The sequence below is a fragment of the Pseudophryne corroboree genome, chromosome 3, assembly GCF_028390025.1.
Source record: "Pseudophryne corroboree isolate aPseCor3 chromosome 3, aPseCor3.hap2, whole genome shotgun sequence".
NCBI lineage: Eukaryota > Metazoa > Chordata > Amphibia > Anura > Myobatrachidae > Pseudophryne > Pseudophryne corroboree.
Genome location: NC_086446.1, coordinates 84,504,880 through 84,519,770, shown reverse-complemented (window position 1 = coordinate 84,519,770; position 14,891 = coordinate 84,504,880). Strand labels below are relative to the sequence as shown.

General features: G+C 47.4%; 1 protein-coding gene across 1 annotated transcript in view; it reads left to right on the top strand.

The window, feature by feature from the left end:
* The window catches only part of LOC135057187 (uncharacterized), an 826,406-nt gene that overhangs the window by 687,532 nt on the left and 123,983 nt on the right, over positions 1-14,891 (top strand). Inside the window, 2 exon segments of the mRNA XM_063963085.1 lie at positions 3,827-3,924; positions 4,092-4,200. Of these exon segments, the coding sequence (XP_063819155.1) occupies positions 3,827-3,924; positions 4,092-4,200 (207 nt within the window).

The window sequence follows — 14,891 nt, the reverse complement described above, 5'->3', positions numbered from 1 at the left end:
AGTGAACACCTCAGAAATATTAAGAAAGGGGTGGAAACCCATGGAATCTCAGCGCATTTTAAGAAAGACCATATGTGCAAACCGTCTGAGATTGCCCTTTTCTGTGGAATACAACTGGCGCCAAGAAATTGGAGAAGTACTGACATCGAAGAAAGACTTGCAAGGACAGAAATGCGGTCCATCTTCAACCTAGGAACCTTACAACCAAGAGGAATGAACCTGGATTTTGAGATCAAATGGTTCTTGTAGGGAACCAAAAAGATTAGGGTACCCATGCAGACCCATTCATTCCGTTAAAAAGATTGAGATATAAATGAGTCAGGAAGAGGGTATTTTGGATACACAATCCATCTCCATAGGCACATCTTCTCTTGGTTATGGACATATTTATTTATAATTGTTCCAATTCATTATTAAGTATGTTTTTACCTAAAATTCGAGTAATGCAGGATTTAATATTGTATCCCAACATGGCATATACTGTCTTTTATGTACACCCTATTTTTTGTGTAATTTTTTTATTTTTTATTTTTTTATTTTTTTTTTACTTTTTATTCAAGTCTTATTTTGTGTCTGATTTTAAACCAATGTATTTTAATTTTATGTACTATCACAATGGGGTCACATTATACCCAACCATGCATTTTGTTATATTTTTATATTTCCCCATATACTGCTTCTAATGTACCTAACCTATCCATTTGGTTAGGTATGATTATCTTTTTTTCCCCGCCATATAAGTATTATATATAACTATATGGGAAACATTACATAGGCTCCACTATGGCCGCATTCCCGGCCGCAGTGCGTTCCACTAAGTAATAGTGGAACACACGGTCTTTCCGGCCCTCCTCGCCCGGCGGAAGCAGTGCGTTCCACTTCAGATAGATGGAACGCACAGCTTCCGCATATCATCCTCCCGGCGCGTCACTTCCGGTTTCTCGTCAGACGGAGACGGTGCGTTCCACTCCGGACAGGTGGAACGCACGATATCCGGCGGAAGTGGTGCGTTCCACCCCGGACAGGTGGAACGCATAGCGCTTAAACACTACACATATACTGTTAAAACTGTAACAGTCAAAACTGTTTCTAACCCGCAAGGACGTCCCTCCAATGTATAAGGGACGGACAGGCAATCTATAATAATTTATTATAAGTCTTAAAGGCCCCTATGTTCACGATTAGCATTAAGACTAACCACACCCACTTTATAACCACTTCCTGTTTAGGGGTATAAATAGAACTACAATCTCCCTCTTAACACACCTTGAAAAAGACCCTCTGGTCGAAACGCGTTGGTATGAGGGACAGACATCACCTGTAGACCTTCCAGACTACCATCTTTTGAGGTGAGGTAATCCGGATCTATTTCACCTTTTTTTGAATGGTTATCAACATCTTCTGGTCGGCCTATTAGAGTTTTTTTCTGCCCCATTGCTGATACTTTTATTGTTTGAATTCAATAAAACTCCTTTTTATTAAACTTCCATTTTTCGATATATATTTCCATTATACCGAGATTGGGAGCCGATAGTGGAGTTCCACTTCCTGGGAAGAAAGTGGAAAAAGAAACCGCTACGGGCAAGACAACATCATAGAAGATTGTAAGTGGGGTACGCCTGCCCATCTACGTCTTTTTATTTTATCTGTTGGAGTATGAATTACAGTTAAAGATACCTTTATGGGTATATTGAATACACTTTGAGTGTGAGTACGGTACGCGAGTCCATTTCTCCGGTTGACTGACTGAATATATTATACCGTGGGATATCCACTAATTAGGATATTTTTTCTCCTCGGTACTTTTCATGTTGGGATACCACTTGACGAGGATTTAAGAGAACACGACCAAATCCAGTCAGGAGAAAACCTTCCCAAAAAAGAAACCTTTATGTGTGTGAATCCCACCGTTCAGACGTGAGTACGGTACGAACCATCTTGTCGAACCAGATTACTCAGAGAATCACTCAAATCCAGGAACTGCTACACAATATTGTTCTTTCCTTGTTTTTGAGGGACATTCTACAAATTTGAAGGGGACTTTTCAGAAGTAAGAAAGGAAAGAATTGGAAGGAAAGATAGAAGAATATAGGAACATTGGTCCATAACCTTCTGATCAACATCATAGACTGATATATTTACTTCCATAAGCTGTGCGCAGTTTGATAGTTCCCATTTTTCTGTCCTGTATGATCCCAAGAAAATTGGGTGTCCTGCTTCTAAGCAGACGATTTCTCGCTGGATCAGGCTGACTATCCAGCATGCATATTCTACGGCGGGTTTGCCGCTTCCAAAATCGGTTCAGGCCCACTCTACCCGTAAAGTGGGTTCTTCCTGGGCGGCTGCCCGGGATGTCTCGGCTTTACAGCTTTGCTACTTGGTCAGGGTCGGACACGTTTGCTATGTTCTACAAGTTCGATACTTTGGCCGCTGAGGACCTTAAATTTTGTCACTGTTCTGCAGGAACCTCAGCACTCTCCCTCCCGTATTGGGAGCTTTGGTACATCCCCTTGGTACTAAATGTAACTCCATCTTCCTCTAGGACGTAAGAGAAAATAGGATTTTAATTACCTACCGGTAAATCCTTTTCTCGTAGTACGTAGAGGATACTGGGCGCCCGCCCAGTGCTTCGTGTTTTCCTGCACTGTTACTTATTAAGTATTGTTGTTGGTTCAGCCGTTGTTGTTCCTGTTCAAGTTTGGTTAGCATGGCTTTCCTCTTGTTTGTGTGTGCTGGTTCGAATCTCACCTGTTCTGTTAAATCCTTCCTCAGGATATGTCCGTCTCGGGCACAGTTTCTAGACTGAGTCTGGTAGGAGGGGCATAGAGGGAGGAGCTAGCCCACACTGTTAAATTCTTAAAGTGCCCAAGGCTCCTAGTGGACTCGTCTATACCCCATGGTACTAATGTGGACCCCAGTATCCTCTACAGACTACGAAAAAAGGATTTACCGGTAGGTAATTAAAATCCTATTTGTGACGCTATGGCACTTCCAACTTCGCCTCATTAACGAGGCAAAGCGAGAAGCCACACCGACAAGATGTATAAATATATTGTCTACCGGAGCAAGGAAGGTGAGAAACCCCTCTGGCGATCCCCTCCTGTGCGCACAACGCATCAACTTAGGCTGATGCGCTGTGTCTCCCACGACCGGCTCCTTTGGGCATGCGCAAGATCTCGCTACTCATATGAGATCTCTTGTACAGTCCGGATGCCTGGACCTGCTGTGGTGTATGGGCAACGACACCTGCTGGCTGTTCATACACTGGCCTGCATATCGGCTTGCTACCTTCTAGACAGCTTAGCCGATAATGACGGGCTCATGGCATCCCTGACATACAGCGCACACCGCCTTATTAATACATGGTGGGAGAAATGCCATAATGCATCCCACAGTTTGTTAGTGACGTTATGACACCTCACACAGTCTCCACCTCACTCACTTGATACATGAGAGAGACAATGAGCAGAAGATCCTGGAACTCACCAACAAGATCATTCATCTGCTGACTGGAGAGGTGACTGCTGGAAATGGGACATTATACAGTAACACCAGGGGAGGTGTCTGGGTGATGACTGTATCATTGTGTGTTAGGTTCCTATAAGGTGTCAGGATGTCACTGTCTATCTCCCATGCTGGAGGGGGAGTATATAGAGGAACACAAGGATCTGTACAAGGATGTGATGAGGGAGAATCACCAACCACTCACATCACTGGGACATTCATTTATTGTAAAGGGAGAGCTGTGTTGAGGTCCCCCTATATACACATATCGTGTCATATTCACATATATACAATGTTCTCAGTCACTGTGTGTCTCCTACAGATGGACCCAGTCACAGGGATACCCCAGAGAGATGTCCGCATCCTCTTCGTTCCCAGGATTGTACAGAGGAGAATCACAGGACCCCACAGGAGGATCAGGTAGATGGGATTTAAGGTCTCACCGTTTATCAAAATACTAAACTTCCTTATCACTGTATGATCTGTAGAAAATCTATATCTTACACATTGATATTCTTCTGTTTAATCCCCGTTACACAAATCGGACATTATTAAAGTGTTATTTTATTGTTTTGTGGCTTATTTAGGGGGAAAACCTGTCTAATATTAAGGTAGAAGATAAAGAGGAAGAAGAGACATGTGTGAGGGGTGATCAGCAGTGTAAGGAGGAGGAAATCCCTACAGATATCAGCACAGGTCAGTAATAATCATTTATTACAGAATAGAGGGCCTAATTCAGATCTGATTGCAGCAGCAAATTTGTTAGCTAATGGGAAAAACCATGTGCAGTGCAGGGGGGGCAGATATAACATGTGCAGGAACTGACATCCAAGGCGGACTAGCCCTGTGCTGGGCGTCCCCCCGCATGTCAGTGTGCCTGATCGTAGCCGTGCAAAATTGTCAAGGAAGGGGGAGGGGGGGGGGAGGGATACGCAAACATTGAATCAGGCTACACATTTCCCACCAGGACGGCCATATGACATAGCGCGCCATAGCCAATAGCTCCATCGAGTAGGAGCTGTTGTGGTGTTAAGGCTGACAAGCATCACAAAATATATCAATCCATATAGGGACTTATGTAGTGGGTTGAGGGGGGGTGCATATCTCTCTCAGGGTCGTTCTTTTCATTGAGTCGAAAAATGTAAGGATATGAGACCTAAGCATGGGATCCAGAACTTCAATAAACGGTCCCCACTTCTTATAGAACAAATGAGCATACTTGTCCACATCGTAAAAGGCAGATTGTCTATCATAATACATAGTCGACTTCATCATACCCAGAAGTTGCTCTAGTCTGGGGGGGGGGATCTATGAATCCATTGCATCAGAATGGCCTTCTTTGCCAGTGTGAGAAACACGTAAAGGAAGGGACGTAATGGGAGGATCTCAGCCATAAGATAGGTGCAAACCCAGCAGTGCCTTAGGTGATAAGGGGAGACGCAACCCAAATTTACTGTTTACCATAAAATTTTACTCCAAAATCTTTGTATCTTGGGGCAACTCCAAAATACATGCATCAGGGTTGCATGGGGTGCTCTGCATTTAAGACATTGTCCGGAATCCAAAGGCACCATATGACTCCTCTGACTAGGGGATATATATGCTCGGTTTAAAAATTTAACATGGATCTCCTGTAGGTTCGAGGAGTGTAGAGCTTTAAAAATACCTGGTAAAGGGCGGAAAAAATCAGTTAGTGACCCTTGCATAGAGAGGTCTACCTTCCATTTTTCGAACATCTGACTCCATAACTTATCCACAACACTAGGGAGAAGGTCCCAATATAACCATTTTGTTTTATAGGGTAACTTAGCAGTTCGAGTGAGTAAGGAGGTGAGGGAGTCAGAACCACCGTGGTAGAGTAATGGGTCAGGGAGGGATTGTACATAATGTCTAACTTGGAGATACATGAAGAATTCCGATCGATGCACACCATACCTCTCCACCAGCCCAGAAAAAGAATACACCAAACCTCCAGGATCAAAAACATCTCTGATGCTACTGATTCCGAATTTTGCATTCTCCAAGGGAGGGGTAAAACAAGGATTCCCACAGATAGGAATAAAATCAATACGGCCAAAATTCCTGTGCAGTGCTTTATTAATTATTTTCCAAGCCATATAAGCATCCCAAAATAATAGATTCGTTTTCGCTTGTGAGGGGAGCAGGGCGAGCGGAGTGTGTAACAAGGCCTTCAAGTCATAAAGCCTGCTCAATGTGATAATTCGTGTATGTGGTTTTTGCCGTAAGCCAGTCATTTATATATCTGAAAGCCACCGCCCTAGAGAAAGTAAGCAGATCCGGGATCGCAAGGCCCCCCTCCTCCCTCCACAACTTAAGTTTAGCTAATGCTATTCTTGGTTTTTTATTTGCCCACAGGAATTTTGTGCACATTTTATCATAAACAAGAGCATCTGCTCTGGAGATTTTAAGGGGCAGTAACTGGAGCGAATAAGAAATCTTTGGGAAAATAATGCTCTTGAGGACTGCCGCTCGGCCTAGCAGAGATAGAGGGAGCGCTGACCATGATTGGAGCTGGGTAGAAATAGCCTGTAGTATGGGTGTAAAGTTCATCTTGTAGAGATCCGATAAATCGGGTGGTAAATAAATCCCAAGATACTTCAACTTGGTTTTGTTAACAGTAAATTGGGAGAGGAGAGGGAGGGAGGACATATTAAGTGCTGTCTGAGTCAAAGGGAGTAGTTCAGATTTTAAAGTATTCACCTTATAACCAGCAAAGAGGCCGAATTCTCGAATTTTTTCCATTATGGCTGGGATGGAGACTTCAGGGCGGGATATAAAGAGTAACATATCATCTGCAAATAAGCTTATTGTAAGTTCCTGGTCAAAAATTTAAATACCTGAGCATGAAGGGAGCCCTCGCAGCGCCAGAGCTAGAGGTTCTACAGCCAGCGCAAATAATAGGGGCGATAATGGGCAACCTTGTCTGGTGCCCCTTCCCAACCGCACGGGATCCGAGAGAAATCCATTACATAGGATACGGGAACTCGAATTGGAGTACAAAGCCCGCAGCACACTGGCTAGGCCCGACGGGAACCCAAACCTCGCCAGAGTAGTATATAAATGATCCCAGCTCACCAGATCAAAGGCCTTTTCAGCATCTAGCGAGAAAAGAAAATGTGGGTCCACATTCTCCGCGTGGCCCAGCCAGTGCGCCGCAGCCAGTATCTTACGAATATTACTAGTGGAATGTCCCCCAGAGATAAATCCCGTTTGGTCGGGGTGGACTACAGAAGGGAGGAAGGGTTTCAGTCTGTCTGCGAGAATCTTGGTAAACAATTTATAGTCTACATTTAAGAGCGAGATCGGTCTATAGGACCCAGGGAGTTGTAAATCCTTGCCTGGTTTAGGTAAGAGACGTATAAAAGCGTCATTAAAATATGAGGGTATTTTATGAGATATTAGGATGACATTAAAAAGGGAAGTAAGGGGGGTGATCAATTTTGCAGAGAGCAATCGGGAATATTCCCCAGAGAAGCCATCCGGCCCCGGGGATTTTAAGGGTTTCAGGTGTTTAATAGCCTTCTCAACCTCAGACTCTGTTATGAGTGAACAGAGACGTTCTGTCAAAAAAGGATCCACCCGAGGTGGAGAAATAGAATCCCAGAAGCATTCTCATTAACAGGAGGTTTCATAAACAGTAGCGTAAAAATCAGATAGGACCTTTGCTATGTCTTTAGATTTAGAAGCCAGAGCTCCATCTGATTGTTTAAGTGGATGAATGAGAGAATTAGAAGTAGACCCTTTCAATAAGTGTGATAACAATTTGCCTGTCTTATTACCAAAACGGTAAAATCTATGGTTCTTATGAAATGTGTGTTTATCTCCCAACGCCTGCAGAATTGCGTTAAAAGCCACTTTAGCATCCACATATTGAGTTTTAATAGCGGGGGAGGGGTTCTACTTGAATCTCTGATAGGCCTCAGTCAGTCGCTGTTGTGAGTTCTTAAAAGTAGAAGCGAACGTCTTTTTCCTTCGGGAGACATATTCAATGAGACGTCCCCTAATGACCGCTTTAGAGGCCTGCCAGAAAACCAAAGGATCATCTCGCGCCACTTGGGCATTAGTAGCGGAATAGTCATCCCAAAATGACTCCAGTTCCTTACGAAATTCTATAGAGGAGGAGAAATCTGTGGGAAAACGCCAGTGCCTAAAGGAACCTACATCTACCTTAGTGGACATGGAAGCCCAAACAATAGAGTGGTCCGACAACGCCATTGGTTCAATAGAGGAATCAAGGGCATGTAGAACCAGGGAATCAGAGACAATCAAGTAATCGATCCTGGACAGGGAATGATGGGCAGCGGAGAGGCAGGTGTATTCCCTATCTGTGGGGTGTAAAAATCTCCAAATATCTGATACCTGGAGCTGTTGCTCCATATAAGGGATGCCAAATTTAGGGGGATTACGGGCAGAGGTGGAGGACTGAACATCCATATACTTTGAAGCAATGACATTAAAATCACCCTCTATAATCAGGGGTGAGGTGGAATAAGGATATAAGGCATTAAGCAGAGAACGGAAAAAGGCTTTTGAATACTGATTAGGACCATAAACCGTACACAGCACATATCTAGCATCCCAAATGGTCACTTCTAAAATAAGATACCTGCCTGCCGGGTCCACCACAGAAGAGACCACCTCCAATCCCAAGGAGGGGAGGGGGGGGAGGGTTGGGAAAGGTAGATTCCGGGCCATAAGTCCAGCATCAGAGTAGGAATCCGGACACACAGTTCAAAAGCCTAAGTCGACAGGCATTCAGGGCATGACAGCTGAAAATATAGATTAGCTCTCTTCTTCTTCCATCCTGTTATTTCCCTCCGATAGGAAACTCTCAGCATCTGTAGGTGTGGAGAAATCTTTAAAGGAGTTTCCATCAAAGATTCGTAAGCGCGCAGGGTACAACAGCGCAAATTTACAACCGGCCGACACCAGAGATGAACATATGGGTGTAAAAGCTTTCCGCAGCTGTGTTAATTCTGGGGAGTAGTCCTGGATCAGTAGTAGTTTATTCCCGCCCCACGAGATATCCCTGAGGCGACGAGATGCCGACCACAGCGCTTCCTTATGGAGGAAATTAAGGCGCTTAAACAGGACCGCACGCGGTCTAGAACCGGAGCCCGAGGGCCTGGAGGGGCCAGTTCTATGAGCACGTTCTACGACTAAGTCTGCACACACTTCCTGTACATCCAGGAGTTCGGGCAATGTGTGACACAGGAATTTGTACAACTCAGGACCGCGAATGGACTCAGGCAAGCCTATGAGGCGCAGATTACATCTGTGCGAGTGATTCTCCAAATCATCTAATTTCGCCCAAACCTGCGTATAAGATTTCTGCAGATTGGCCACAATGTCTTTTAAATCAGCTACATCTTGAAAATTAGAGCCTGCAGTTTGTTCCACATGTGCCAGCCTCTTAGTGAGTTGCTTATATTGGCTTTTTATATCTAGCACTGCTTGCTGTAATGCAGCTGCCTGTGATTGAGCTTGCTCCTGTAATAAAGGTTGCACTGTCTCCTTAACAGCCCGCATAATATCAGCATAGGATAAGGCAGGATTTAGTGTGGTACTTGGTGCTGTGTCTATGGCAGGAACCTTGCGGGGTTGTTTTTGTACCTGTAGTTCCACGGAATGAGCAGTGTCTGGATGTCCAGGATTAGGAGCAGCTGCGGTGGCCATCTTGGATGTGGCAGGTCTGTCACTGTGGCAGGGAGGCTGGCAACAGCCTCCCTGCATCGTGGGACTGAGGTGGGGGGGAAGGGGGGGGGAGTAGTGTCCACCCTGTGGGGTCTGAGCCACTATCTCCGCTGACAGGACACTGAGCTCCTGAGGGGATAGAACATTCCCCGCCGCAGGGGATCGCTCACCCCGGCAGCATGCCGCCACCCCCTTACAGAGCCAGAAGATCAGTGGCGAGTGAGTCACCGACCCCCCTAACAAGCGGGGAGCCAATGTAAAGATGGCGGCAACAAGGTATGGAGCGCAGTACTAACTGTACTCCGAAGCTCAGTGGTACATAGTGCAGCGCTGTGAGGGGCGCCCTGAGCCGGCGCCTACACTGACCTATAATGCCTGTCAGGGTCCCGGGATCACTGCCAGCATGAATCCTCAGGCCAGTATAATCTTCTGAAGAGCGGGAAGACAGTGCCATTACGGGGGCGGAGCTTCTCAGGGCAGACCCAGCAGCGTTCAGCGCCATTTTCCTGCCTGCAGAAACGCTGTCAGTGAAGAGCAGTCCCTCCAGAGCAACTCCAGCTATCTCTGACTGTACCAGGGGGTTGTAGAAGGGGGGGGGGGGCTGTGTAACCTACTAAGGTGCACAGTCAGCGCTGGTTGGGGTCTCCTTATACTTTGTAAGTGCTGTGTGGGGGTTGGCTCCAATCTCTGTCTCTCTGCCATTCTTGGGGGCGGGGGGACTCTGTCTGCCCTTACCCTGTGTGTATGTGGGGTGTGTGGGGATTGCAAGCAGCCATGTCTAGAGACTCTATGTATCATATGCTGCAGAGGATATATCTTCTCAGGAAGATCCCAATCCATGTACTTAGGATTGCACTGTTGTAGCGCAGATCCCGGCTAGGGAACCGGAGTGGTTAGCCTCTCTTAAGGGGGTTATTTCTCAGATTTCTGAGAGGGTTGCGCAGACTGAGAATGCAACTCGGGTATTACAGTCCTCTATGTCATTATGGTCCGGTTCTGTTCCCTCGGGCTCCCCTGAGGTACACTCTCAAAATGTGCTCTTGCCCAAATTACGCAGAATGACACGGATACCGATTCTGACACTGCAGACGGTGATGGGGATGTGTTGAGGGGGGCCGCATCAATTGCTAAGGGGGTTCAGTTGATTGAGTCCATGAGAGATGTGTTAAATATTGCTGACATATTTAACTCCACATATTGCTAACTCCTGAGCAGGTTGAGGATGCTTACTTCACTGATAATAAGAAAGCCTCGCTAACCTTCCCTGCGGACGCGGAATCCATGAGAAGTGTGGAGAACCTACCCTACACAGGTCAGGCTCTTTTTGGGGAGGTCGCTGGATGCGTGGATTTCCACGGCAATCGCGGGTAAGTCTCTCCTTTTCTTCCCTCAGCTGCACCGGCTACGAAGAAACCTTTTTCTCCCAATACGTCACAATCCTTTCTGCCCGCTAGGAATAGAAAGAACAAGCCCTCTAACACCTTCTTTAGAGGAGGTCGTGCTAAATCCAAAAAACCTGCACCTGCAGGTTCCCATGACCAGAAGTCTGCTTCTGGTACCTCAAAATCCTCAGCATGACGTGTGGTCTTCAGCATGCCGACTGACGGGATCCCGGCGCACAGTATACCGGCGCCGGGATCCCGACAGCCGGCATACCGACACTTATTCTCCCTCGTGGGGGTCCACGACCCCCCTGGAGGGAGAATACGCGCCACCGTGCCCGTAGCGTGGCGAGGGCAGCGAGCCCGCAAGGGGCTCATTTGCGCTCGCCACACTGTCGGTAAGCCGGCGGTCGGGCTCCCGGCGCCGGTATGCTGGTCGCCAGGAGCCCGACCACCGGCATATCGTAGTGAACCCAGCATGACGGTGGACCGCACAGCCTGGAGGTCAGTCAGGTGGGAGCGAGACTGGCATTTCAGCCACGTCTGGGTGTCGTCCAGCCTGGATCCCTGGGTGCAGGATATTGTGTACCGGGGGTACAGGCTAGAGTTTCAGACTCTTCCACCTCACCGATTCTTCAAATCAGGCTTGCCAGCTTTGCTGGCAGACAGAGCTATCCTACAGGAAGCTATCCGAAGATTGGAAATGTCAGAAGTCATTGTTCCAGTTTCACCTCATCAGCAAAACAAGGGTTACTGCTCGAACCTTTTTGTGGTACAGAAGCCGGATGGTTCGGTCAGGCCAATTTTGAACTTGAAACCGTTAAACCCTTATCTGAGGGAGTTCAAATTCAAAATGGAGTCTCTGAGGGCAGTGATCTCAGGCGGAGGGGGAGTTTCTGGTGTCCCTGGACATCAAGGATGCGTACCTCCACATTCCTATTTGGTCGCCACATCAGGCTTATCTCAGGTTTGCACTGTTAGACGATCACTATCAGTCTCAAGCACTGCCATTCGGTCTCTCCACGGCAACAAAGTGATGGCAGAGATGATGGTTATCCTCCGCAAGCAGGTGGTGAACATAATTCCATATCTGGAAGACCTGCTGATCAAGGCATCGTCCAGAGAGAAGTTGTTAAGGTCCACTGCTCTCACGACGCATCTGCTCAGGGAGCACGGTTGGATCCTGAGCCTTCCAAAGTCTCATCTGGAGCCAACAAGGAGACTGTCTTTTCTGGGGATGATCCTCGACACGGAGGTGCAGAGTGTGTTTCTCCTGGTGGAGAAAGCGTTGGCGATACAGTCAATGGTCCGGGATGACTTGAAGCCTACCCGGGTATCTGTTCATCAGTGCATCCGCCTTCTGGGGAAGATGGTTGCCTCCTACGAGGCTCTGCAGTACAGAAGGTTTCATGCTCGGTCCTTTCAGCTGGATCGCCTGGACCAGTGGTCGGGATCTCACCTACACATGCACCAGAGGATACGTCTGACGCCGAAAGCAAGGATTTCACTCCTCTGGTGGCTGCAGCTGCCGCACCTTCTGGAAGGCCACATGTTCGGGCTTCAGGACTGGATCCTTCTTACCACGGATGCAAGTCTCAGAGGTTGGGGAGCAGTCACTCAAGGGGAAACCTTCCAAGGAAGGTGGTCAAGTCAGGAATCCCTTCTTCCAATAAACATCCTGGAGCTAAGAGCAGTGTACAACGGTCTTCTTCAAGCAGCACACCTTCTGCAGGATCAGGCTGTTCAGGTGCAGTCGGCCAACGTGACCACAGTGGCCTACATAAACCGACAAGGCGGAACGAAGAGCAGGGCTGCAATGTCAGAGGTGACAAGAATCCTCCTCTGGGCAGAAAGGCAAGCAGTGGCGATGTCAGCAATCTTCATTCCGGGAGTGAACAACTGGGAAGCGGACTTCCTCAGCAGACACGATCTCCATCCAGGAGAGTGGGGCCTCCACCCAGAGGTGTTCGAGGAGGTAACCGGTTGGTGGGGGGTACCTCACATAGACATGATGGCCTCCCACCTCAACAAGAAGCTGCGGAGGTACTGTTCCAGGTCGAGAGACCCACAAGCAGTGGCGGTGGACGCACTGGCTTGTAAAAGAACAAGGGTTCAGGCAAACCTGATTGCTCTGGACTGGCCAAGGAGGGCTTGGTACGCGGATCTGCTGGATTTACTACTGGAATATCCAAGGCCTCTACCTCTTCGGGAGGATCTTCTACAACAGGGGCCGTTTGCTTATCAAAACTTACCACGGCTACGTTTGACGGCATGTCGGTTGAGCACCAGCTCTTAGCTCGGAAGGGTATTCCAAGCGCAGTTATTCCTACCCTGATACAGGCTAGGAAGGGAGTAACGTCTAAACATTACCATGGCATTTGGAAAAAATGTGTCTTGGTGTGAATCCAAGAGTTGCAACTTGGATGGTTTTTCCTGTTCCTACAAGCAGGAGTGGATATGGGCCTGAGATTGGGGTCCCTAAAGGTCCAGATTTTCGGCTTTTTCCATTTTCTTACAGAAACAATGGGCTGCCCTCCCTGAGGTTCAGACCTTTTTGAAAGGGGTTCTGCACATCCAGCCTCCCTTTGTGGCGCCGACGGCATCCTGGGATCTTGACGTGGTTTTGCATTTCCTGCAATCAGATTGGTTTGAGCCTTTACAGGAGCCTTGAGCCTTTTCTCACGTGGAAGGCTGTCACTTTGTTGGCCTTAGCTTCTGCGCGACGTGTGTCAGAATTGGGGGCTTTGTCCTGTAAAAGGGTGTGGTTCATCAAATCGACACCGTCTAGGTCGAAAATGTTTAGGTCGACCACTATATGTCGACAGTCACTAGGTCGACATGTATGGAAGGTCGACAGGGTTTCTAGGTCGACATGTGCTAGGTCTAAAGGTCGACATGAGGATTTTTTTTGTGTGTCGTTTTCTTCGTAGAGTGACCGGGATCCCAAATTTGTGCACCGCGTCCCCTCGCATGGCTCGCTTCGCTCGCCATGCTTCGGGCATGGTGCCTTCGCTTCGCTCGGCACAGATTACCGTTCCAATCGTAGTCCACGTGGATCGTTAAGTATGAAAAATTTTAGAAAAAGAAAAAAATTGTGAAAAACTCATGTCGACCTTTAGACCTGTCGACCTAGAAACCCTGTCGACCTTCCATCCATGTCGACCTAGTGACTGTCGACCTAAACATTGTCGACCTAGATACTGTCGATCTTCAGACCGGATCCCCCTGTAAAAGTACCTATCTGGTCTTCCATGAAGATAGGGCGGAACTCAGGATGCTTCAACCGTTCCTTCCAAAGGTTGTGTCGGCTTTTCATATCAACCAACCTATTGTTGTGCCAGTGGCTACTGACTCCTCAATTGCTTCAAAGGCCTTGGATGTTGTGAGGGCTTTGAAGATCTATGTGAAGAGGACTGCTCGTCACAGAAAATCGGACTCTTTTTGTCCTGTATGATCCCAAGAAAATTGGGTGTCCTGCTTCTAAGCAGACGATTTCTCGCTTGATCAGGTTCACTATCCAGCATGCATATTCTACTACAGGATTGCCATGTCCAAAATCTGTTGCGGCCCACTCTACTCATAAGGTGGGTTCTTCCTGGGCTGCTGCCCGGGGTGTCTCAGCTTTGCCGGGCGGCTACTTTGTCAGGGTCGAACACGTTTGCTAAGTTCTACAAGTTTGATACTTTGGCCTCTGAGGACCTTAAGTTTGGTCAATCTGTTCTGCAGGAGCCTCCGCGCTCTCCCTCCCGTACTGGGAGCTTTGGTACATCCCCATAGTACTAAATGGACCCCAACATCCCCTAGGACGTAAGAGAAAATAGGATTTTAATTACCTACCGGTAAATCCTTTTCTCGTAGTACGTAGAGGATACTGGGCGCCCGCCCAGTGCTTCGTGTTTTCCTGCACTGTTACTTATTAAGTATTGTTGTTGGTTCAGCCGTTGTTGTTCCTGTTCAAGTTTGGTTAGCATGGCTTTCCTCTTGTTTGTGTGTGCTGGTTCGAATCTCACCTGTTCTGTTAAATTCTTCCTCAGGATATGTCCGTCTTGGGCACTGTTTCTAGACTGAGTCTGGTAGGAGGGGCATAGAGGGAGGAGCCAGCCCACACTGTTAAATTCTTAAAGTACCCAAGGCTCCTAGTGGACCCGTCTATACCCCATGGTACTAATGTGGACCCCAGTATCCTCTACAGACTACAAAAAAAGGATTTACCTGTAGGTAATTAAAATCCTATTTGTGACGCTATAGCACTTCCAACTTCGCCTCATTAACGAGGCAAAGCGGGAAGCC